At 42.7% G+C, this 24,409-nt stretch overlaps 1 protein-coding gene across 1 annotated transcript in view; it reads right to left on the reverse strand.

Moving 5' to 3' along the window:
- ME3 (malic enzyme 3) overlaps window positions 1-24,409 on the reverse strand; it is a 101,500-nt gene that overhangs the window by 17,130 nt on the left and 59,961 nt on the right. The window contains exons 6-7 of the mRNA XM_070749571.1: window positions 22,957-23,118; window positions 12,356-12,459 (exon numbers count right to left, since the gene is read on the reverse strand). Of these exons, the coding sequence (XP_070605672.1) occupies window positions 12,356-12,459; window positions 22,957-23,118 (266 nt within the window). The remainder of the gene's footprint in view (window positions 1-12,355; window positions 12,460-22,956; window positions 23,119-24,409) is intronic.

Genomic DNA, 24,409 nt, shown 5'->3' on the forward strand with positions numbered 1-24,409 from the left:
CATATAAATAAATAAATAAACAAACAAACAAATTAATTAAATAAAATAAATAAAAGAAATAAAAGAAATAAAAGAAATAAAAGAAAGAAAGAAAGAAAGAAAAGAAATAAAAGAAATGAAATAAAATAAATAAAATAAATAAAAGAAATAAAAGAAATAAAATAAATAAATAAAATAAAATAAATAAATAAATAAATAATGTTTCTCTAAACGCACATGGTTAAACAATCAGCGCTTTGAGTATATAAAGCGAATAATCCGAGAGACGGCGCCGATGTGCGGAGAGACTGACGTTCAAAGAAAAACGTGATGAATGGACCCCTTCTGAATAAGTGACCAAGGGGACATCTCATGAAAAGAGAATATACTGCCTTTGGGTCTCAAGCTAAGCAATAAAACTTTGGTATGGAAAAAAGAAATAATCTTCCATTCAGCACCTCCGACTCTTACTGAAACCTGACGTGAACAAGGCCAGGATAACACGGAGGGTTTCCAATCGGAAACCGACACCAGGAAAATCAAGCTTTATTTCTACACAAGCTATTGAAAGCTCCATTCATCACTGTCTTAAAAAGGCCCCTGGTTTTTGTTAGCATCTCCCAGGTGTATTTTTTTTTTCTTGTTGCTATTTGTCAGGGAATTTTCCCCCCTCTGCTAAAATGTGTCTGTCAGCAAGAAGACAAAGGCAGCTGCCTTTTGAGGCCTCTTGCTAAACATTCAGACAAGTAACTCAGTCCCTACTTCTCTCCTTGATTTAAAAAAAAGAGAAAAGAAGAAAAGATTTACTTCTCTGAGGTAAAATCTTTCCATCTCACCTGTTTTTCAGACCAGCATCTGCTGTTAAAGAGCTTACAATCCTTGCCACACAAGGCATTTGTTTTTTAAAAAAATTCTGACAAGGAAGCATCAAAATTCCTGTCAGGAGGTTGTAATTCTTACCGCTCCTATTTTCTGGATGTAGCTGACTAGAAAAATGGAGTGGGCAGCAGTCGGTAGGAAAATATTGGATGAGTGCAGAGCTGAGCGCTCCTGATGCGCCCCATGTGAGATTTGGCTTCTGCGCATGCGCAGCAAACCAAATCTCATGTGACGACGCACGTGAGAGAGCGAGATTTTGGCTATTTTTGCCTATTTTTTGCTTCCGCGCATCCAGGTGCTGCCAGAAGCATAAATGCTGCCAGTACCGCTTCCACCCACGCCTTCTGCTTGCATCTCAGGCGGGAGGTGGTTGCGTGAGGCTGGAGGGGAGCCGGGCAGGAGAGAGGGAAGCTCGTCCGAGGCCAGGAAGGAGGAAAGAGGAAAAAACCAAGGAGCACAGATGCAGCAGCAGGGGGGAAAAGGAGAACCGAGCTAAGACCATTAATCCTAGACCGGACCAGATTATCTCAGGGACCGCCTTCTGCTGCAGGAATCCCAGTGACCAGTTAGGTCTCCGGGTCCCGTCAACTAAACAATGTCGTTTGGCGGGACCCAGGGGAAGAGCCTTCTCTGTGGCGGCCCCAGCCCTTTGGAACCAACTCCCCCCAGAGATTAGAATTGCCCCCACCCTCCTCGCCTTTCGTAAACTTCTTAAAACCCACCTCTGCCATCAGGCATGGGGGAGCTGAGATATTCTTTCCCCCTAGGCCTTTACAATTTACGCATGGTATATCTGTATGTATGTTCGGTTTTTATAATAAGGTTTTTTTTAGTTATTTTAGTATTGGATTGGATTGTTACATGCTGTTTTTATCATTGTTGTTAGCCGCCCCGAGTCTACGGAGAGGGGCGGCATACAAATCCAATAAATAAATAAAAGAAAGAAAGAAAGAAAGAAAGAAAGTGAAAACCGCCAATCAGCTGGACCTGCGCACGCATCTTCATTTCCGCTGGTGGAACTGTGTTCCACTCCATCCTGCCTGCTGCCCACGCCTGCTTGTGGCACACATGCCATAGGTTCGCCACCACTGGTTTAAGGGGATAGGCCAGGATTTTTGACCGCAGTCATGTTACTTTTTGGTCCAGTCATTCTTTGCAGCTTGACTTAGTTGCACAGGGGTGGAAATTCTCCATTTGCCACCCAGAAGGGCTGGAGAAAGGCAAGGCATAAATCTGGCGAGTGTATAAATATTGTAACGACATACATATACTCCTAAAAAAAGTCCAGACAGGACCAAAATAAAGTTTTATTAAGGATTAAAATGAGCATTTTATATAAAACAGGGCACCGCATCTGGAAAAAATATACATGCTAAAATTGTCTCTGTCTTTCCCTTATAAATACACAGAGATACTGCAGTAAACTAATTTCATCATGCATAATAACATGCCAGCAAGCGAGCGTAAATAAACTGCTAAAGTGGATCGGATGGTCCGTTTTGCCTGCTCTAAATTTGGGTAGAAATTGTGGCAGAAAGCCATGAAATACAGAGTCATTTTCCCCACTTCTGTTTGCAAAACCCGAATCGGCTGGCAAAGACTATGCAAGAAAAAATATGCACCTTTATTATTTCCAAATAAGTACAATCAGGAATCAGTAATACAGAGGCAGTCCTCAACAGACAGCAACTCATTTAGTGACCGTTCAAAGCTACTATGGAACTAAAAAGTGACTTATGACTGGTTTTTAAAAAATTATTATTATTATTTATTAGATTTGTATGCCACCCCTCTCCGAAGACTCGGGGCGGCTCACAACAGTAATAAAAACAGTATAACAATGGGACAAATCTAATAATAAAAAGATATAAAAACCCCAATAATTAAAAACCATACAGCACATACACAGCAAACATGAAATATAAAAAGCCTGGAGAAGATGTCTTAGTTCCCCCAAGCCTTGCGATATAGGTGGGTCTTGAGTAACTTGTGAAAGACAAGGAAGGTGGGGGCCCTTCTAATCTCCGGGGGGAGTTGATTCCAGAGGGTCGGGGCCGCCACAGAGAAGGCTCTTCCCCTGGGGCCTGCCAAACGATATTGTTTGGTCGATGGGACCCGGAGAAGGCCAACTCTGTGGGACCTTATTGGCCGCTGGGATTTGTGCGGTAGAAGGCGGTTTTCCCACACCTACAGCTCTTGCAAGGTCATGTGATCACAATTTGGATGTTTGGCAACTGGATCCTAGTTATGATGGAGTATCCCTGGCTTGTGTGATTCCCCCTTTTGCAGCCTTCTAACAAGCAAAGTCAATGGGGGAGCCAGATTGACTTAACAATCAGTTTACTAACTGAATACCTGCAGGGATTCACTTAACAACCATGGAAAGAAGTCGTAAAGTGGGGTAAAATCAGTGAAGGGCTACCAAAATTTTTACTACCGTGTTTCCCCGAAAATAAGACACTGTCTTATATTAATTTTTGCTCCAAAAGTTGTGCTACGTCTTATTTTCGGGGGGTGCCTTATATTTCTCAAATAAGACAAATTCACAGGCAGAAAAGCTGACACCCCCAAAGAAAGTGTACCGTACGGTACACTGATTACGGTACGGTACCTGTCAGTACGGCACCCACACACACGAACGACGGCACTTATATGGTACAACAGTATACTCCTGCTACTGCAGCTTCCGGCCACCAGAGGAACTACAGTCTTTCAGTTTCTCCCAGGTTGTATGTGTGTCCAGGGTTTTTTCTGCCTAGGTGAAGGACTTTGCTCTTGTCGATGTTAAACATCATTTTGTTGGTATGGGCCCATTGTGTTAGTCTGTCTAGGTCTTTCTGTAATTTGAGCCTGTCTTCTAGGGTGTTGGCTACCCCCGCCAGCTTGGTGTCGTCTGCGAATTTGATCAGTTGCCCTTCTATTCCCTCGTCAAAGTCGTTGATGAAAATGTTGAAGAGCACAGGGCCCAGGACTGAACCCTGTGGTACCCCACTGCCTACATTCTTCCATGTGGATTTGGAACCGCTGAGGACAACTCGTTGGGTGCAGTTGGTCAGCCAGCTATTGATCCATCTGCATGTGTTGTATAGTCTACTCTGCATTTTTCTAATTTGTTGATTAGGAGATAGTGGTCGACCTTGTCGAAAGCTTTGCTGAAGTCTAAGTATATGAGGTCCACCGTGTTGCGCTGGTCTACTGATTAATGAAACTCTTAATTTCCATGCATTTTCTCATCCGAACTCAACATTTTTTAAAACAACAACAACAGATTGTGCCTATCAAAGTGATGGGCAAATAGATTATTTTTAAAAAACAAAACAAAAAACAAAACAACCAACTGGAATTCTTCCATAAGAGAGACAGCGTCCTCTGCAAGTTTCTACTTGTAACTCTTGTGTGGCTTCATTATCTCACAAAGAATCCAGGCCTTTGTTCTCTTGAGATCAAGGGGATTTAAATTAATCTTTTAATTAAGTCTCACTCCATTATTTCTGGGCTAACTTTTGCTAGATGGAGCGGAAAGTGTGCTAAGCAGCTGGGGCTGAGTTTCGCTTTAAGAATCAGAATAACGGAATTGAAAGTAATCGAGGTTATCTAATGCAACCCCCAACCCAGGGCAAGGACCCTCTTGAAGATTTCCAGAGAAAGAAAAGCTTCAAGAACAAAACCACTGTGACAGCAGAGTGCAGCTATTAAATTTTTAAAAATGTATTCTTTCTTTTCTTTTTTCCTTCTTTCTTTCCTTCCTTCTTTCTTCTTTCTTTCTTCCTCTGTTTTTCCTTTCTCTCTCCTTCCTTCCTTCTTTCCTTCCTTCCTTTCTCTGTTTTTCCTTTCTCTCTCTCTCCTTCCTTCCTTTCTCTATTTTTCCTTTCTCTCTCTCTCCTTCCTTCCTTCCTCTCTCTCCTTCCTTCCTTTCTCTATTTTTCCTTTCTCTCTCTCTCCTTCCTTCCTTCCTCTCTCTCTCCTTCCTTCCTTTGTTTTTCCTTTCTCTCTCTCTCCTTCCTTCCTTTCTCTGTTTTTCCTTTCTCTCTCTCTCCTTCCTTCCTTTCTGTTTTTCCTTCCTTCCTTCTTCCCTCCCTCCCTCTTCCTTTCCCACACTCTCTTTCTCCCTCTCTCTTCTTCTACCTCTCCTGCTCTCTGGGTTTCATCATTTCCAAACAATTAGACAACCCTCATCCATATCTATAACACAAGGGTTCTGGTTTCTGCTACTGCTGGTTCATTCAAGGATGCGGGTGTCCTTTGCGTGCACATGTGCAGTACTAAAAAAAGATGTACTAAAAACAAGATGGCGGCGCCTGTGGCACCACCTACAGAACTGACTATAGAACTGGTCCGAACTAGTAGGAACCCACCTCTGATCTATAACATCCTTAGATCTATTTTTTTCTTTGTTTCATGAATGCACAAACCCCCTTCCTTCCTTCCTTCCTTCCTTCCTTCCTTCCTTCCTTCCTTCCTTCCTTCCTTCCTTCCTTCCTCTCTCCCTCCTAAAAAGCCTTTTTTCTTTCTTTCTTTCCTTCCTTCCTCTCTCCCTCCTTAAAAGCCTTCTTTCTTTCTTTCTTTCTTTCTTTCTTTCTTTCTTTCTTTCTTTCTTTCTTTCTTCCTTCCTTCCTTCCTTCCTTCTTTCTTTCTGTCAATTAAGTATAGGATAGTAGTTTAACATAGAAAGTACAGTAATGATTTAAAAAAGATATAGAAACAGAAACATAGAAGATTGACGACAGAAAAAGACCTCATGGTCCATCTAGTCTGCCCTTATACTATTTTTTGTATTTTATCTTAGGATGGATATATGTTTATCCCAGGCATGTTTAAATTCAGTTACCAACCGTGTATGCTGGAAGTTTGTTCCAAGCATTTACTACTCTTTCGGTAAAATAATATTTTCTTACGTTGCTTCTGATCTTTCCCCCAACTAACCTCAGATTGTGCCCCCTTGTTCTTGTGTTCACGTTCCTATTAAAAACACCTCCATCCTGAACTTTGACAATAGGATATTATTATTATTATTATTATTATTATTATTATTATTATTTAGATTTGTATGCCGCCCTTCTCCGAAGACTCGAAGGACAGGGACGCTAAGCAGAGGAGTGCGCTTATGCACGCCCCTTGCAAACCTCTTAGAAACGGGGAGAGGTCAATTGTAGACAATCTAAGGTTGAAGATTTTGGGGTTGGTAGTGAAGTCAGGTAATGAATTCCAGGCGTTGACCACTCTATTGCTGAAGTCGTATTTTCTGCAGTCTAGTTTGGAGAGGTTTAAATTTAGTTTGAATCTGTTACGTGCTCGCGTGTTGCTGTGGTTGAAGGTGAAGTAGTCACTAACAGGAAGGACATTTTGGTATATGATTTTGTGAACTATGGTTAGATCAGTTCGGAGGCGAACATAGTTGTAAATTGTCTAATTTCAGAAATTCTGGTGGAGTAAGGTACCTTGTCTTACAAACCCCTGTCATACAAACTTTTCTATATACATACCCAGGGTTTAAGATTTTTTTGCCTCTTCTTCCAAACTATTTTCACCTTACAAACCCAAGCCGTCGCCACCGGGATGCCCTGCCTCCGGACGTCTGTTGCCAGCGAAGCGCCAGTTTTTGCGCTGCTGGGATTCTCCTGAGGCTCCCCTCCATGGGAAACACCACCTCCGGACTTCCAGGTTTTTGCAATGCTGCAGGGGAATCCCAGCAGCGCAAAAACGGGTGCTTCACTGGCAACGGAAGTCCGGAGGTGGGGTTTCCAAGCGAGGGGAGCCTCAACAAAATCTCAGCATCACAAAAACATGGAAGTCCAGAGGTGGGGTTTCGAGGACTTCCGTGTTTTTGCGATGCTGCAATTTCACTGAGGCTCCCCTCGCTGGAAACCCCACTTCCAGACTTCCGTTGCCAGCGAAGCAACCATTTTTCTGCTGCTGGGATTCCCCTGCTGGCATTCCCCTGCAGCATCACAAAAACACAGAAGTCCGGAGGTGGGGTTTCCCATGGAGGGGAGCCTCAGCGGAATCCCAGCAGCGTAAAAACGGGTGCTTCGGCTGGCAAAAGGGGTGAGTTTTGGGCTTGCACGCATTAATCGCTTTTCCATTGATTCCTATGGGAAACATTATTTCGTCTTACAAACTTTTCAGCTTACAAACCTCATCCCGGAACCAATTAAGTTCATAAGACGAGGTATCACTGTATTTTGTTGCAGGAAGAGGAGTGAAGGACTCTTTTTGTGAAATATTTCTGGACACTCTCATTTCCGGTGTCCCCTGGACAGATATTTTGTTTTGTTTTCCTTGGCAAACTTTTTCAGAGGTGATGTGCCATTGCTTGCTTCTTACGGCTGAATAGCCCAAGGTCACCCAGATGGCTTTGTGCCTCAGACAGGAACTAAGAGTCACTGTATATTGTTCCCTTGACAGTATTCTAAGGTCACCTACATCACCCCTTTGACTTCCAGTTCCCAAGATTGCCCAAAGCAGAGGCAGCCAAAAGACATCATTCACGGTTAACGATCTGCAATGTATTCTCAAACTCCATCAAAATGGACATCAACAAATACCTTTTGTAGGAAGTACGTTTCCAAAACAGAGCGATAAATGTTGGCCTGGGATACTCTTCCTGACATATCTATTTATCTTGGGCTTTTATCATGACGGTTGAATCTGGCTTTAGGTACATAACCCCAAGTCCTCTGTCTGGCCCTGCCATTTGTCCCATCATCACCTATCAAACACTGGCAGTCAACCAGAGAAAATGGTGCCAATCCTTGAAGCGCATCTCCAGGCTAATTAACATAGAAACATAGAAGACTGACAGCAGAAAAAGACCTCATGGCCTATCGATTCTGCCCTTATACTATTTTCTGTATTTTATCTTAGGATGGATATATGTTTATCCCAGGCATGTTTAAATTCAGTTACTGTGGGTTTATCAACCACGTCTGCTGGAAGTTTGTTCCAAGGATCTACTCCTCTTTCAGTCAAATAATATTTTCTCATGTTGCTTTTGATCTTTCCCCCAACTAACTTCAGATTGTGTCCCCTTGTTCTTGTGTTCACTTTCCTATTAAAAACACTTCCCTCCTGGACCTTATTTAACCCTTTAACATATTTAAATGTTTCGATCATGTCCCCCCTTTTACTTCTGTCCTCCAGACTATACAGATTGAGTTCATGAAGTCTTTCCTGATATGTTTTATGCTTAAGACCTTCCACCATTCTTTTAGACCGTCTTTGGACCCGTTCAATTTTGTCAATATCTTTTTGTAGGTGAGGTCACCAGAACTGAACACAGTATTCCAAATGTGGTCTCACCAGCACTCTATATAGCGGGATCATAATCTCCCTCTTCCTGCTTGTTATACCTCTAGCTATGCAGCCAAGCATCCTACTTGCTTTTCTTACCGCCTGACTGCACTGTTAACCCATTTTGAGACTGTCAGAAATCAATACCCCTAAATCCTACTCTTCTGAAGTTTTTGCTAACACAGAACTGCCAATACAATACTCATATTGAGGATTCCTTTTCCCCAAGTGCATTATTTTACATTTGGAAACATTAAACTGTAGTTTCCATTGCTTTGACCATTTATCTAGTAAAGCTAAATCATTTACCATATTACAGACGCCTCCAGGAATATCAACCCTATTGCACACTTTAGAGTCATCGGCAAATAGGCAAACCTACCCTACCAAACCTTTCTCTATGTCACTCACAAACCTATTAAAAAGAATAGGACCAAGAACAGACCCTTGTGGCACACCGCTTGTAAACTGTCTCTGCTCAGAATACTTGCCATTAACAATAACAAGCAGGAAGAGGGAGATTGTGATCCCTTTATATAGAGCGCTGGTGAGACCACATTTGGAATACTGTGTTCAGTTCTGGAGACCTCACCTACAAAAAGATATTGACAAAATTGAACGGGTCCAAAGACAGGCTACAAGAATGGTGGAAGGTCTTAAGCCTAAAACGTATCAGGAAAGACTTCATGAACTCAATCTGTATAGTCTGGAGGACAGAAGGAAAAGGGGGGACATGATCGAAACATTTAAATATGTTAAAGGGTTAAATAAGGTCCAGGAGGGAAGTGTTTTTAATAGGAAAGTGAACACAAGAACAAGGGGACACAATCTGAAGTTAGTTGGGGAAAAGATCAAAAGCAACATGAGAAAATATTATTTTACTGAAAGAGTAGGAGATCCTTGGAACAAACTTCCAGCAGACATGGTAGATAAATCCACAGTAATTGAATTTAAACATGCCTGGGATAAACATATATCCATCCTAAGATAAAATACAGAAAATAGTAAAAGGGCAGACTAGATGGACCATGAGGTCTTTTTCTGCCATCAGACTTCCATGTTTCTATGTTTTTATGCACAGTATGTAAGTTTCATTGTGTTCAGTAAATAATTGTTGAAGAAAAAAATGTGGTGCATTACTTTCTGGGTGACACTCATAGCTGTCCACGAAGATTGGAGAGTTGTAGAACTGAACTTGACATGAAAGAGACTTTTATAACTTGAGCACTTCTCCCCCATCAGCCAAGGAATATCGTGGGCGGAAACGAAGTTGAGGACATATAAATTCCTTCTATGACGTGGGATGAAGCCTTTTGAAGGATATGATCCCAAATAAACCAACTTTTGATGAAATTTCTCAGGGAAGGCAAGTCTATTTTTTATTCCTGGAGGCACATTTGGCAAAAATTGGGTGGTTCCCGGATCAGCTTCCTGCTCAGAGAGACCAATCTTTCTATCTTGTTTTGGCAGTCAAAGGCATTTTTTATTTGCTAAGAGTCTTCCTTGCTGATTTGCTGCTAAGTACCATTTCAATTAATTTATTAAGTTTCCATTGATGTGTTGCTTCACGAAATCCCTATTTCATTTCTAATTCTCTCATCTTTTTATTCAATTATATTTTAAATGTTGACATTTAATGTTTTTCATTATAATCTGGCTCGGTTATTTGTAATCATTTTTGGTGAGTTTAAATCAGTGTTCTTCAACTTCAGCAAATTGCAGATCGGTGGATTCCAACTCCTACAATTCGGGGAGTTGAAGTTCAACCAGTTTATAGAGTAGTTGTTGCGAAACATTGATTTAGATGGAGTTTTTTGGTAGAAAAATAAAGTATTAAATAGCGAAGAAATAAATAATATTGATTGTTTTCTGATTGATTATTTGACCCCTATGACTATCGTTAAGTGTTGTACCTCATGATTCTTGACAAATGTATCTTTTCTTTCATGGACACTGAGAGCATATGCACCAAAGACAAATTCCTTGTGTGTCCAATCACACTTGGACAGTAAAGAATTCTATTCTATTCTATTCTATTCTGTTCTATTCTATTCCATTCCACTCCACTCCATTCATCCCATCCCACCCCGTCCTATTATTATATTCTTTACCAAACCAGGTAGCATCATCAGTGCTACTAGACTAATGACATTACCAAGTTTGGCAAAGAAATTTCTCATTGAAAACAACCAATCTTAAAGAGCACTAAAAATCTTAGACATATATTGCTTCACAGTGCTTTAGAGAACCTCTCTAAGCAGTTTACAGAATCACCCTCTTGCCCCCAACAATCTGGGTCCTCATTTTACCCACCTCAGAAGGATGGAAGGCTGAGTCAACATTGAGCTTGGTGACATTTTAACTGGTGAACTACAGCCAGCAGACAGCAGAAGCAGCTTGCAGCACTGCACTCTAACCACTGCGCCACCAAGGCTCATAAATAAAGAATAAATTATTCTATTCTATTCTAATATGTGTTTGAACCTGTAGGTTGATATGGCCCATAGGTTAATCATATCTCCATCTCTATCTCTATTTTTTTTCTCTCTCTTTTAAAAAAATATTAATTTAATTTAATTTAATTATATTTAATTATTTAATTTAATTTAATTATATTTAATTATTTAATTTAATTTAATTATATTTAATTTAATTTAATTTAATTTAATTTAATAATTTAATTTAATTTAATTTTTTAATTTAATTTATTAGACTTGTATGCCACCCCTCTCCGCAGACTCAGGACGGCTCACAACAAAATAGTGACATTGTAGCAAATTTATTTATTTATTTATTTATTTATTTATTTGATTTGATTTGATTTGTATGCCGCCCCCCTCCGTAGACTCGGGGCGGCTCACAACAACAATAAAACAATTCAAGACAAATCTAATAATTAAAAAACATTTAAAAAAAACCCTGTTATTAAAGCAGACATACACACAAACATGCCAACATTGGAATACAACACAACACAATCATACCATGAGTAAGCCTGGGGAATATCTCAGTTCCCCCATGCCTGGCGACATAGGTGGGTCTTTAGTAACTTACGAAAGGCAAGGAGGGTGGGGGCAGTTCTAATCTCCGGGGGGAGTTGATTCCAGAGGGCCGGGGCTGCCACAAAGAAGGCTCTTCCCCTGGGTCCCGCCAGACAACATTGTTTAGTTGACGGGACCCGGAGAAGGCCAACTCTGTGGGACCTTATCGGTCGCTGGGATTCATGCGGCAGAAGACGGTCCTGAAGGTATTCTGGTCTGATGCCACGTAGGGCTTTATAGGTCATTACTAACACTTTGAATTGTGACCGGAAACTGATCAGTACCCAGTGCAGGCTGCGGAGACTTTATTCTTGTGTAACCACAGCTTCAATGGGAGGGAGAAGCCTCTGTGTGGCCTCTCTAGGAATCTCCTGGGAGGAAACAGGGCCGGAAAAGGCGGGGAGAAGCCTCCGTGGGGCCTCTCTAGGAATGTCATGGGAGGAAATAGGGCCGGAAAAGGCGGGGAGAAGCCTCCGTGGGGCCTTTCTAGGAATCTCCTGGGAGGAAACAGGGCCGGAAAAGTTGGGAGAAGCCTCCGTGGGGCTTCTCTTGGAATCTCATGGGAGGAAATAGGGCCGGAAAAGGCAGAGAGAAGCCTCCGTGGGGCCTTTCTAGGAATCTACTGGGAAGAGACAAGGCCAAAAAAGGTGGGGAGAAGCCTCCAGGGGCCTCTCTAGGAATCTCATGGGAGGAAACAGGGCCAGAAAAGGCGGGGAGAAGCCTCCGTGGGGCCTCTTTAGGAATCTCATGGGAGGAAACCACAGCTTCAATGGGAACCCCACATTATTTTTCCAAACTGTTACATGGTGGTTGTCTTGCTTGTAAGTCTTCCCCAAAATCATTCCCATACACCTTAACTGTGAGCAATTACTTTAACAAAAAGTAGTAATCTCTGGGCCTGGCTTTAACCTCAGAAATCCATGGGAGATAATATTTTTCACATCCGGATATCCTGCCCCACAAATAGGAAATTGTTCCTGCTCTACCACATAAATAAACAAGACTTAAGAGGGCCTACATCCAAAGGGGTCATTCCCAGACCACCCACGGGGGCATCTGTGCCTACAGTTTTGTCTCTGCTTCAAATCGGCAAGTGGAACGCTGGCTTGTTTACATGTGTCAATCTCTCCCTAAAGCATCCGACTGAGCGAAGAAGCCTTACTCACTTTTTAGCCACCGCTTGCATAAACTCATCCAGCAAGTCATCGTACTGTTTCCCACGAACTCGCTTGTGTTTGAGGCCAATGTAGAGCGGGTCATTTAGGAGCACCTAAAATAGAGGAAGGCAAAATAAACAAGGTCTGATTAAATAGCAGCGGGATATTTTGTTCTCCTGCCGGCTAGAACCATTCTTCCCGCATTAGTAGGAACATGGATGGATTTATCTTCATTTCGGGCAGCTAAACCCAAATATACAGTGTTCCCTCGATTTTTGCAGGTTCGAATTCATTTCATTTTCATTTATTCATTTGTCCAATACACAAATACATAGGAAGACAAATAGACATGTAGTAATATATATAAGGGTAAAAGTGAACTTAGAGGAGAGGATATATGAAAGGAAGAGAATATATATGAAATGTGAGAGAAAAGAAAGACAATTGGACAGGGGACTAAAGGCACACTAGTGCACTTATGTACGCCCCTTACTGACCTCTTAGGAATCTGGAGAGGTCAATCGTGGAGAGTCTAAGGGAGAAATGTTGGGGGTTAGGGGTTGACACTACTGAGTCCAGTAATGAGTTCCACGCTTCGACAACTCAATTGTTAAAGTCATATTTTTTACAGTCAAGTTTGGAGTGGTTCTTATTAAGTTTGAATCTGTTGCGTGCTCTTGTGTTGTTGCAGTTGAAGCTGAAGTAGTCATTGACCGGTAGGACGTTGTAGCATATGATCTTGTGGGCAATACTCAAATCGTGTTTTAGGCGCCGTAGTTCTAGGCTTTCTAGGCCCAGGATTGTTAGTCTATTTTCGTAGAATATTCTGTTTCGAGTGCAGGAGTGAAGGGCTCTTCTGGTGAAATATCTTTGGACGTTTTCAAGGGTGTTGATGTCTGAGATGTGGTATGGGTTCCAGACAGATGAGCAGTAGTCTAGGATGGGTCTGGCAAAAGTTTTGTAGGGTCTTGTGAGTAGTGTGAGATTGCCGGAGCAGAAGCTGCGTAGGATCAGGTTAACAACTCTAGAAGCTTTTTTTGGCGATATTGTTGCAGTGGGCTTTAGCACTTAGGTCATTCGATATTAGTATTCCAAGGTCTTTTACTGAGTGTGGGTTGGTTCGTGAAAAGTTTATACCACGGTTTTTCAAAAATATTAATTAAAAAAATACTTCGCAGTTTTTTCCCCTAGACCACGGTTTTTCCCACTCGATGACATCATATGTCATCGCCAAACTGCCTTTAATAAAGATTTTTTAAATAAACTTTAATAAATAAAGATGGTAATAATTTAAATGGTTGTTAAGGGGATGGGAAATTGTAATTTAGGGGTTTAAAGTGCTAAGGGAAGGCTTGTGATACTGTTCATAGCCAAAAATAGCCTCTCCCACATGTACTTTATTCATACGCACGCCTTTCACACATGCACCAAGCTGATTATGGGAGGCGAGGAGGGTGGGGGCAGTATGAATCTCTTAGGGGACCTGGTTCCAGAGGGCCGGGACCACCACAGAGAAGGCTCTACCCCTAGGTCCCGCCAAACGATATTGTCTAGTTGACGAGACCTGGAGAAGGCTGACTCTGTGAAACCCAACCGGTCACTGGGATTCATGTGGCAGGAGGCATTGCCGCTAAGGGTTTTCCTGAACCGGTCCAAACCAGCAGAATACCATGTCTGGAGTGGACACCGAAGCCCTGTCCATCATCTTGCCTCATTTGATTGACGCATAACGACCCAAGCCCCAGACACCACTGCACGAGGCCTTGTTTTGTAAATCCCAGTCTGTGTACACAGACACATAATTCCTATTTTGGACAGAAATATTATTTTTCCAAGGGAGCCATAACTCTGGCCATTAACTAATGATTCATAGGAAGCACTGGTTTAGCTCGGTGGGAAACAGGATTCTGGACCACATGGTGGAAACAGAAGGAGATGCAAAAACCAGGGGGGGGGAGACAATTAAGCAGACTGGATGACGAAGAGGAAAGAGATTTGTGTCTCGATCAATAGGCTGATTCAGCCACTCCGAAAATCGGGGGACGTGAAAACAATTTTTCCAAGTGACACATTGTTCCCACAGTGCTTTCTCGCTGTCACATCATTCTATTCGTTGTTTTCCCAAACAGCGAGAGACACAGCTGTGTTTCTCCACCGGGAAGCACGAAAGGGGATTCCCTGGATTGAAAGTCAAAGTTCCCTGGAACTCATTTTGGTTAGAAACAAGGAAAGAACAAAATTAGTGTATAATTACGAATTAGATATAAAAGTAAGAAGGATAACGTTATTCAAATAATAACTTTTTAAAGGTTGATAATGAACTATTTGGTTTGTATTGATTTAGATATTGTAATATTGATTGACAAAGGGGGTAAAAAGCAAAGCAAACATGTAAATAAATTAAATAACCAGAACTAATTTTTCTTTTTCTGTATCGCCATCTGTAAAAATTGGTTAAAGGCCTTGGTATACTAATAACAAAAGACTTAAGTGCCAAAGACCAGTGCAACAACATAGCCAAGAAGGCTTCAAGAGTTGTAAACCTAATCCTACGTAGCTTCTGCTCTGGCAATCTCACACTGCTTACCAGAACTTACAAAACTTTTGCCAGACCCATCCTCGAATACAGCTCATCTGTTTGGAACCCATATCACATCTCAGACATCAACACCCTTGAAAATGTCCAAAGATACTTCACCAGAAGAGCCCTTCACTCCTCCACTCGAAATAGAATTCCCTACTAGGCTAGACTTTCAATCCTGGGCCTAGAAAGCTTAGAACTAAGACGCCTTAAACAAGATCTAAGTATTGCCCACAAGATCATATGCTGCAACGACCTGCCTGTCGGCGACTACTTCAGCTTCAACCACAACAACACAAGAGCACACAACAGATTTAAACCTAATATTAACTGCTCCAAACTTGACTGTAAAAAATATAACCGAGTTGTCGAAGCGTGGAACTCATTACCGCACTCCATAGTGTCATCCCCCAAACCCCCAACACTTTACCCTTAGATTATCTACGGTTGACCTATCCAGATTCCTAAGAGGTCAGTAAGGGGCGAGTACAAGTGCACTAGAGTGCCTTCCATCCCCTGTCCTATTGCTCTCCTATACCTTTCTTCTATTCCTATATCTCTTCCTCTATTCTTTCATTGATATGTTCTATTCCTATATCTACTCTTCTCTTCTTTCTTAGATATACTTTACTATGAGTATATCCTCTATAATCTTCATTATGTATTTTACTGTGTGTATACCCACTAAAAACCCTCATTGTGTACTGGTTTCTATTTTTATTTATTTGTTTTCCTTTTGAAGCCTGTATGAACTTAAAGTTTCAAATATTCATGCTGTTGATTTAGTACAGGGGTGGGGAATGATGGCTCTTTTATGACTTGTGGACTTCAACTCCCAGAATTCCATGTAGGCTCCAGAATTCTGGGAGTTGAAGTCCAGAAGTAAAAGAACACTGACATTGCACTGCTATATACTGTGAGCAATGGTTTTTTTTAAATGGACAGACTCCATTTCCTGCGTACATGAAAACCTACGTACATTTTTCAGTTGTTAATAAATGACACATTTCTGGCTCTGCTTCCCTACACTTATCAACAGCTTTGAGTCCTGTTCTTAAATTGGAATTTTCTTTTTTCAGTCCCTTCTTCACAAGAACTCGAACATCACCCACGGTCTTTTAAACATTTCGCAGAAAAATGAGAAAAAGCCATAATTGGGATGATTCACTGTTTCGTTTTGTGCTTTGGGAACAGGGCCTTTAATTCTTACAAGCACAGAACTTTCTGCTGCTGAAATCAGGAACAAGAACATTTTAGTTTATTTTCATTTAAAGTCGCAAAAGTAGAATTTATTCGTGTCCAGCTGGAATCCTCCTTTTAATCCGTTGAACGTTGAACTGGAAGGCGACTTGAATTTATTGGCTTTCACAGGATCTGCTAAAACGCTAACTTGTGGATCTCATGAAGTGACAGATCAAATATACCAGGTAGACTAAGGAAATAAAATCTGGTATGAAGAACTTGAATGGAGCAACCTCCTTCAACTTGCCACCCAGATGTTGTGAACTTCAGTTCCCGTACTTTTGGCCGATTGTGAGTTGGGGGAAGCTGATATCTTACAGCTGATATCTGCAGAGCACATAGAAATGGAAAAACTAAGAGGAACTATCTCCTAAGACTAAATAACCAACAATACTTCCAGGAAAAAGTATTCATATGTGAAACACAGTTACCTGGTAGTATTTGCTGCTGCAGATGGGAAGACCACAAACCTAGATTTCCTTCCTTCCTTCCCTTCTTCTTTCTTTTTTCTTTCTTTCCTTCCCTCCCTCCTTTCTTTCCCTCCCTTCTTCCTTCTTTCCTTCCCTCGTTCTCTTTCATTCCCTTCCTTCCAGCCCTCCCTATCCCACCTACAGTAGTCCCTCGCTATATCGCACTTCACCTACCGCGGCTTCACTTCATCGCAGGTTTTCAAGAAATATTTCTTAGGATATTTGACAGAGAGAGAGATTACGTATACGTATAAGAGAGAAAGAGAATGTTGTTGCTTTATTGTTTTTTATTATTTTTATTATTTTTAAGTTATATTATATATATACTACTGTGATATGTATTTTGTAAGAGTGTGGGAAGGGTTTATAAACACTTAAAACAATGAAAACTTACCAAACAATTACAATATAAATACTTAAATAAGTACTATCAGTCGATAAATTCCACATTGCGGATTTCACCTATTGCGGCCGGGTCTGGAACGTAACACCAGCGATAGGTGAGGTCTTACTGTATATTATTTTAACAAATAACTCAAGATGGCGAACATATCCAACATATTTTCCCCCTTCTATTTTCCACACAGCAACAACCCTGTGAAATGAGTTGTGCAGAAAAGAAGGGACGGGCCCAAAGTCATCCAACTGGTTTTCATGACTAAGGCAGGACTTAAACTATTGGGATGCATTTTGGATTGCAACAACTACATGTTTTCAGCCAGTAGATGGCAGGTTTTACAAATTTGGATCTATGGTATATACTCTATGTTCTTTGGCTCTAAGGTAGAATTTCCTGTTTCCTGTTGAGCAGTTGAGCAGTAAAGCACATTGTGACTGTACTCTTTGTTTGCTCTGTAGAATTTCTAACATGAACTCACAATCTCTTGCTTTCTGGCCGAGAGGACCTTAGCCACTAAACCAAACTGAGGATTTTCCAAATTCATGGCGGATTTGTCTAGGAAGAGCTGCGAGTCATTATAGATGTTGTGATGAATGAACAATCAGCAATAATGGAATCACTGGGGCCTATCACAATGAATTAGTGGCTTGCAAAATCCTCTCAAATAGGAAAGATTAAATACTCATTTTTATCTAAAGTTCACAGGAATCTTAAAGGGCAAAATTGGGCCCTTTTCAATACTAGGGGAAATGTTGGGCTAAGGCAGAATGGATGTATTAAGACCTGAAATATCATTCCTCTACGGCAGGGGTGGTCGAACTTGATTTCACTGAGGGTTGTATTTGTCCTCAACATCATTCATGTTTGGGGTACCTAAGATGTACCCTGTGCTCTGCTAGCAAAAACTGGCTCCCAAGCTCCCGTTTTCAGCTGCAATGGCCTCCTGCAACCCTCTGCAAGTGAAAACGGAGCTCACGTGGCCCTCTCGATCTGTGTTTTCACTGACAGAGGCACCACGGGCCAGCAGACGTGGTAGATAAATTCACAGTAACTGAATTTAAACATGCCTGGGATAAACATATATCCATCCTAAGATAAAATACAGAAAATAGTATAAGGGCAGACTAGATGGACCAGGAGGTTTTTTTCTGCTGTCAGTCTTCTATGTTTCTATGTCCTTGACTGTTTCAAGGGAGGCCACGGGGGCCAGATCTAAGCACCCCACAGGCCAGATCTGGTCTCTGGGTCTTACATTTGACACCCCTACTCTAAGGAGTAACAGGTTTAGGACACAAATGGAGCATTTTTGTCCCATGCATGAGGGCCTATCTCAGTGATGGTGAACCTATGACATGGGTGCCACAGGTGGCACATGGAGCCATATCTGCTGGCACGCAAGCTGTTGCCATAGTTCAGCTCCAATGTGCATGTGTGTGCCAGCCAGCTGATTTTTGGCCTGTACAGAGGCTCTGGGGGGCATTTTTGGCTTCCAGAGAGCCTCCAGGGGGATGGGGGAGGACATTTTTACCCTCCCCTGGCTCCAGGGAAGCATTTGGATCCTGGGGAGGGCAAAACATGAGTCTATTGGGCTCACCAGAAGTTGGGAAACAGGCCATTTCTGGCCTCCAGAGGGTCTCCGGAGGGCGAGAGAAGCCATTTTCACCCTCCCCAGGCATTGAATTATGGGTGTAAGCACTCACGCATGCACGATAGCGCACGCCCATGCTCTTTCTGCACTCGAGGGATAAAAGGTTCACCATCACTGGCCTATCTCATATCTTGCTAACTCCCCATAGGTCTTCTGACTGCTGCCTACTATGCTGGGTCCCCCATATGGGAGGATTGAAGAAGGATCAGGAAGGATAACCAACTGATCCATCCTACGGCCTCTATATAGTATAGAGCAGTGTATCCCAACCTTGGCAACTTGAAGATATCTGGACTTCAACTCCCAAAATTCCCCAGCCAGCGAATGCTTGAAGCAAATGCTGGCTGGGGAATTCTGGGAGTTGAAGTCCAAATATCTTCAAGTTGCCAAGGTTGGGAAACACTGGTATAGAGAACTAATTTTAAATTTATATCAGAGATGGGTTTGTTTGTTTGTTTGTTTGTTTACTTACTTACTTACTTACTTACTTACTTACTTACTTACTTACTTACTTACTTATTTATTTAGTTATTGGATTTGTATGCAGCCCCTCTCCGTAGACTCGGGGCAGCTAACAACAGTGATAAAAAACATCATATAAATCCAATACTAAAACAACTAAAAAACCCTTATTGTAAAACCAAACATCCCTACAAACAAACATAACATGGATATATTGTAAAGGCCTAGGGGGAAATAATATCTCAGTTCCCCCATGCCTGACGGCAGAGGTGGGTTTTAAGGAGCTTACGAAAGGCAAGGAGGGTGGGGGCAATTTTAATCTCCCGGGGGAGTTGGTTCCAGAGGGCCGGGGCCGCCACAGAGAAGACTTTTCCCCTGGGCCCCGCCAAACGACATTGTTTTGTTGACGGGACCCGGAGAAGGCCCACTCTGTGGGACCTAACCGGTCGCTGGGATTCATGCGGCAGAAGGCGGTCTCGTAGATACCCTGGTCCAGTGCCATGAAGGGCTTTATAGGTAATGACCAACACTTTGAATTGTGCCCGGAAACTGATTGGCAACCAATCCAGACTGTGGAGTGCTGGTGTTACATGGGCATTTTTGGGAAAGCCCATGATATCTCTCGCAGTTCCTACCAGTGTGATCCAGTGCGCCACTCCGGTAGTGGCTCTCTCATTGTGCAGTTGTGTCACAACAGCTCCGGTGCTGTCGTTGCCGGTCCATGCACACCGCTATCTTTTTTTTAAAAAAAAATCAGTCTTTTTTGGCTCTTTGAGCACGCACGGAAGTAAAATCGTCCCTCTGCGCATGCTCAAAAAGCCAAAAAAATGCCAAAACTTACCAAAAAAAAAATGGCATTGCACCCAGACCGGCAAAGATAGCAGCTCTGCGCATGCGAAAAGTAAAATGGCAGAAGGGGACATTGCAATGCGCACTGGTAGGAAAAGGTAAGAGGAACCCACTCAATTTATATCCAGTTCTGAAATCCCAAGAGCTGTTTCAGCTGACGCTGTTTCTAATTTTTCTTACTTAGAGGGTGGTGAGACCATATAAACTGTTTACGCTCTCTACATGGGGCTACCTTTGAAAAGTGTTCGAAAACTTCAGATCGTGCAGAATGCGGCCGCGAGAGCTATCGTGGGGCTTCCTAGATTCGCCCACGTTTCTACAACACTCCATGGCCTGCACTGGCTGCCGATCGGTTTCCGGTCACAATTCAAAGTGTTGGTAATGACCTTTAAAGCCCTACATGGCATTGGACCAGAAGACCTTCGGAACCGCCTTCTACCGCACGAATCCCAGTGGCCGATAAGGTCCCAAAGAGGTGGCCTTCTCCGGGTCCCGTCGACCAAACAATGTCGTTTGGTAGGCCCCAGGGGAAGGGCCTTCTCTGTGGCGGCCCCGGCCCTCTGGAATCAACTCCCCCCGGAGATTAGAACGGCCCCCACCCTCCTTGTCTTTCGCAAGTTACTCAAGACGCACCTATATCGCCAGACATGGGGGAATTAAGACATCTCCCCACAGGCTTTCTTATATTTTATGTTTGGTATGTATGTGCTGTGTGGTTTTTTTAATTTGTTGGGGGTTTTTATATAATTTTATTATTAGATTTGTTCCATCATTGTTATACTGTTTTTATTATTGTTGTGAGCCGCCCCGAGTCTTCGGAGAGGGGCAGCATACAAATCTAATAAATTGAATGGAATTGAATTATGAGATCTCTGGGGGAAAATATTGATAGAATCGTAATAAAAATTGGATTGTGGCTCCAAATAAAATTGCTATTATTTCATTTTGTGCAACTCAAAACACTTAGCCTTCGCTTTGTCATCTTATTCTTTTAACCAGTAAGCTACGAACGTTTACCAAATAAAAGCACTTTATTTTAACGAAAAGCATTTTGTTAGCTAAGTTGATCCCATCAAATAGCACGAGAGATATTTTTTGGGCAAAAACAAAAGAGGGGAAAAGTTGCAGATGTCACTTCTGGCACGGGCTACAGCTGCTGGATTGCATCCTTTTGCAGTATATGAAGACCAGAAAACTGCTAACAGATGCAACCGCTCTCACATCATCACAAACATTAGGGTGTGTGCAAACTGACAAACCACTGAAATTAATTAGGCTTGGATTCTTTATTTGGCGAAATGTGATCTCCTCTGGTCACGCAGAGGGATGTATGCATTTCCTTCTGACTAGCACAGGAAAAGTCAAACCCATCTGATCGACTGGAAAGTTTTTTATCGCAGTCTCTCATGCTGAAAGATTGAGGTGACCCCTTTGGCTTCAGGAAGTAACTATCATGCAACTTGTTGAAATGCTTTAGACAATTTAAATTCTCCGTGATGGCAACAGCAATGGCATTTAGACTTATATACCGGTACAGTGGTATCTCTACCTAAGAATGCCTCTACTTACGAACTTTTCTAGATAAGAAACGGGTGTTCAAGATTTTTTTGCCTCTTCCCAAGAACCATTTTCCACTTACAAACCTGAGCCTCCGAAACTGTGACCGGAAAAGGCAAGGGGAAGCCTCCTTGGGGCCTCTCTAGGAATCTCCTCGGGGAGAAACAGGGCCGGAAAAGGCAGGGAGAAGCCCCTGTGGGGCCTCTCTAGGAATCTCCTGGGAGGAAACAGGGCCAGAAAAGGTGGGGAGAAGCCTCCTTGGGGTCTCTCTAGGAATCTCCTGGGAGGAAACAGGGCTGGAAAAGGCGGGGAGAAGCCTCTGTGGGGCCTCTCTAGGAATCTCCTGGGAGGAAACAGGGCCGGTAAAGGCGGGGAGAAGCCTCTGTGGGGCCTCTCTAGGAATCTCCTGGGAGGAAACAGGGCTGGAAAAGGCAGGGAGAAGCCTCTGGGGGGCCTCTCTAGGAATCTCCTGGGAGGAAACAGGGCTGGAAAAGGAAGGGAGAAGCCTCTGTGGGGCCTCTCTAGGAATCTCCTGGGAGGAAACAGGGCTGGAAAAGGCAGGGAGAAGCCTCTGGGGGGCCTCTCTAGGAATCTCCTGGGAGGAAACAGGGCTGGAAAAGGAAGGGAGAAGCCCCTGTGGGGCCTCTCTAGGAATCTCCTGGGAGGAAACAGGGCCAGAAAAGGTGGGGAGAAGCCTCCTTGGGGCCTCTCTAGGAATCTCCTGGGAGGAAACAGGGCTGGAAAAGGCGGGGAGAAGCCTCTGTGGGGCCTCTCTAGGAATCTCCTGGGAGGAAACAGGGCCGGTAAAGGCGGGGAGAAGCCTCTGGGGGGCCTCTCTAGGAATCTCCTGGGAGGAAACAGGGCTGGAAAAGGCAGGGAGAAGCCTCTGGGGGGCCTCTCTAGGAATCTCCTGGGAGGAAACAGGGCTGGAAAAGGAAGGGAGAAGCCTCTGGGGGGCCTCTCTAGGAATCTCCTGGGAGGAAACAGGGCCGGAAAAGGTGGGAAGAAGCTTCCGAGGGGCCTCTCTAGGAATCTCCTGGGAGGAAACAGGGCTGGAAAAGTCAGGGAGAAGCCTCCGTGGGGCCTCTCTAGGAATCTCCTGGGGGGAAACTAGGCTGGAAAAGGTGGGGAGAAGCCTCCGTGGGGCCTCTCTAGGAATCTCCTGGGAGGAAACAGGGCCTCCACCCTCCCTGTGCTTTCCCCAATCACACACATTATTTGCTTTTACATTGATTCCTATAGGAAAAATTGCTTCTTCTGACAAACTTTTTTTACTTAAGAACCTGGTCACGGAACGAATTAAGTTCGTAAGTAGAGGTACCACTGTATATTCAAGCAGTTGGGATCCACACCTTTAATGTCGCAGAAGAGATGGAAAATAAAATAAGCGAGTCATCTCACCTCATTGTCTGTGCCAACATCCAGAAGAACAGGGAGGCACTGCTGCGGGTGAACGCCGCCACAAGCGGTGTAGAGTGCGAGTTTTCCTACTGGGATGCCCATCCCGTAGCATCCTAGATCGCCCAGGCCCAAAATTCTTTCTCCATCAGTCACTACAACAGCCTGAAATTGAAGAGAGGAATTTGTTGAAGAAAGAACCATTCGAAGAAGCGTTGCTTTTATTAAGTGGGAGTATTAAACTAGGTGGGTTGGAACGATACTGACTAATAATAATAATAATTTTGCAAAATAATGATTTTTTTTAAAGTATAGCGGATATAGTAGACTAAAGCTGTGAAATTTATGAAACAAGAAACTATTCCAAATATAATAATAATAATAATAATAATAATAATAATAATAATGTGAAGCAAACTAAGGACAAGTACAGAAAAATTGTAACTCAATGTCGTATTGACTGTTGGCGGAACAAAGCATTGCATGGCCAGTTCTTGGATAAGATTGAAGGCAAAGTGGATAAAGAAAAGACCTGTTCATGGCTTACAAGTGGAACACTCAAAAAGGAGACAGAAGGACTAATACTGGCGGCACAAGAACAGGCCATTAGAACAAATGCTGTCAAAGCCAGAATTGAAAAATCAATAGACGATCCAAAGTGCAGACTCTGTAAAGAAACAGATGAAACAATCGATCACATACTCAGCTGCTGCAAAAAGATCGCACAGACTGACTACAAGCATAGACATGATGCTGTGGCACAGATGATCCACTGGAACTTGTGCCCGAACTACCATTTACCAATGGCAAAGAACTGGTGGGATCATAAGCCCGAAAAAGTGGTCGAAAATGAGCAAGCAAAACTACTGTGGGACTTCCGACTTCAGACTGACCGAATTCTGAAACATAACACACCAGACATCCTGATTGTGGAGGAAAAAAAAGTATGGATCATCGACATCGCAATCCCAGGGGGCAGCAGAATTGAGGAGAAGCAGCTAGAAAAATTAGTGAAATACAAAGACCTAAAAATCGAGCTGCAACGACTCTGGCATAAGCCAGTGAAAATGGTCCCAGTGGTACTTGGCACGCTGGGCGCAGTGCCAAAGGATCTCAGTGGACATTTGAAAACCATTGGAATTGACAAAATCTCCATCTGTCAATTGCAAAAGGCCGCTTTACTGGGATCGGCAAACATAATTCGCCGCTACATCACGGAGTACTGGGTGCTTGGGAAGCGCCCGACTGGTGATGAAATACGAAATCCAGCATAATGATCTTGTTTGCTGTGTTGTACTGACATAATAATAATAATAATAATAATAATAATAATAATAATAATAACAACAATAACAATAACAACAACAATAACAACAATTCCCTTAAAAGAAATCTCTTTGTAATGGAAAATTGACATAAAAATGAAGCATTGGGTCTACAGTTAACCAGATAAGTT

The sequence above is a fragment of the Erythrolamprus reginae genome, chromosome 4, assembly GCF_031021105.1.
Source record: "Erythrolamprus reginae isolate rEryReg1 chromosome 4, rEryReg1.hap1, whole genome shotgun sequence".
Classification (NCBI taxonomy): Eukaryota; Metazoa; Chordata; class Lepidosauria; order Squamata; family Dipsadidae; genus Erythrolamprus; species Erythrolamprus reginae.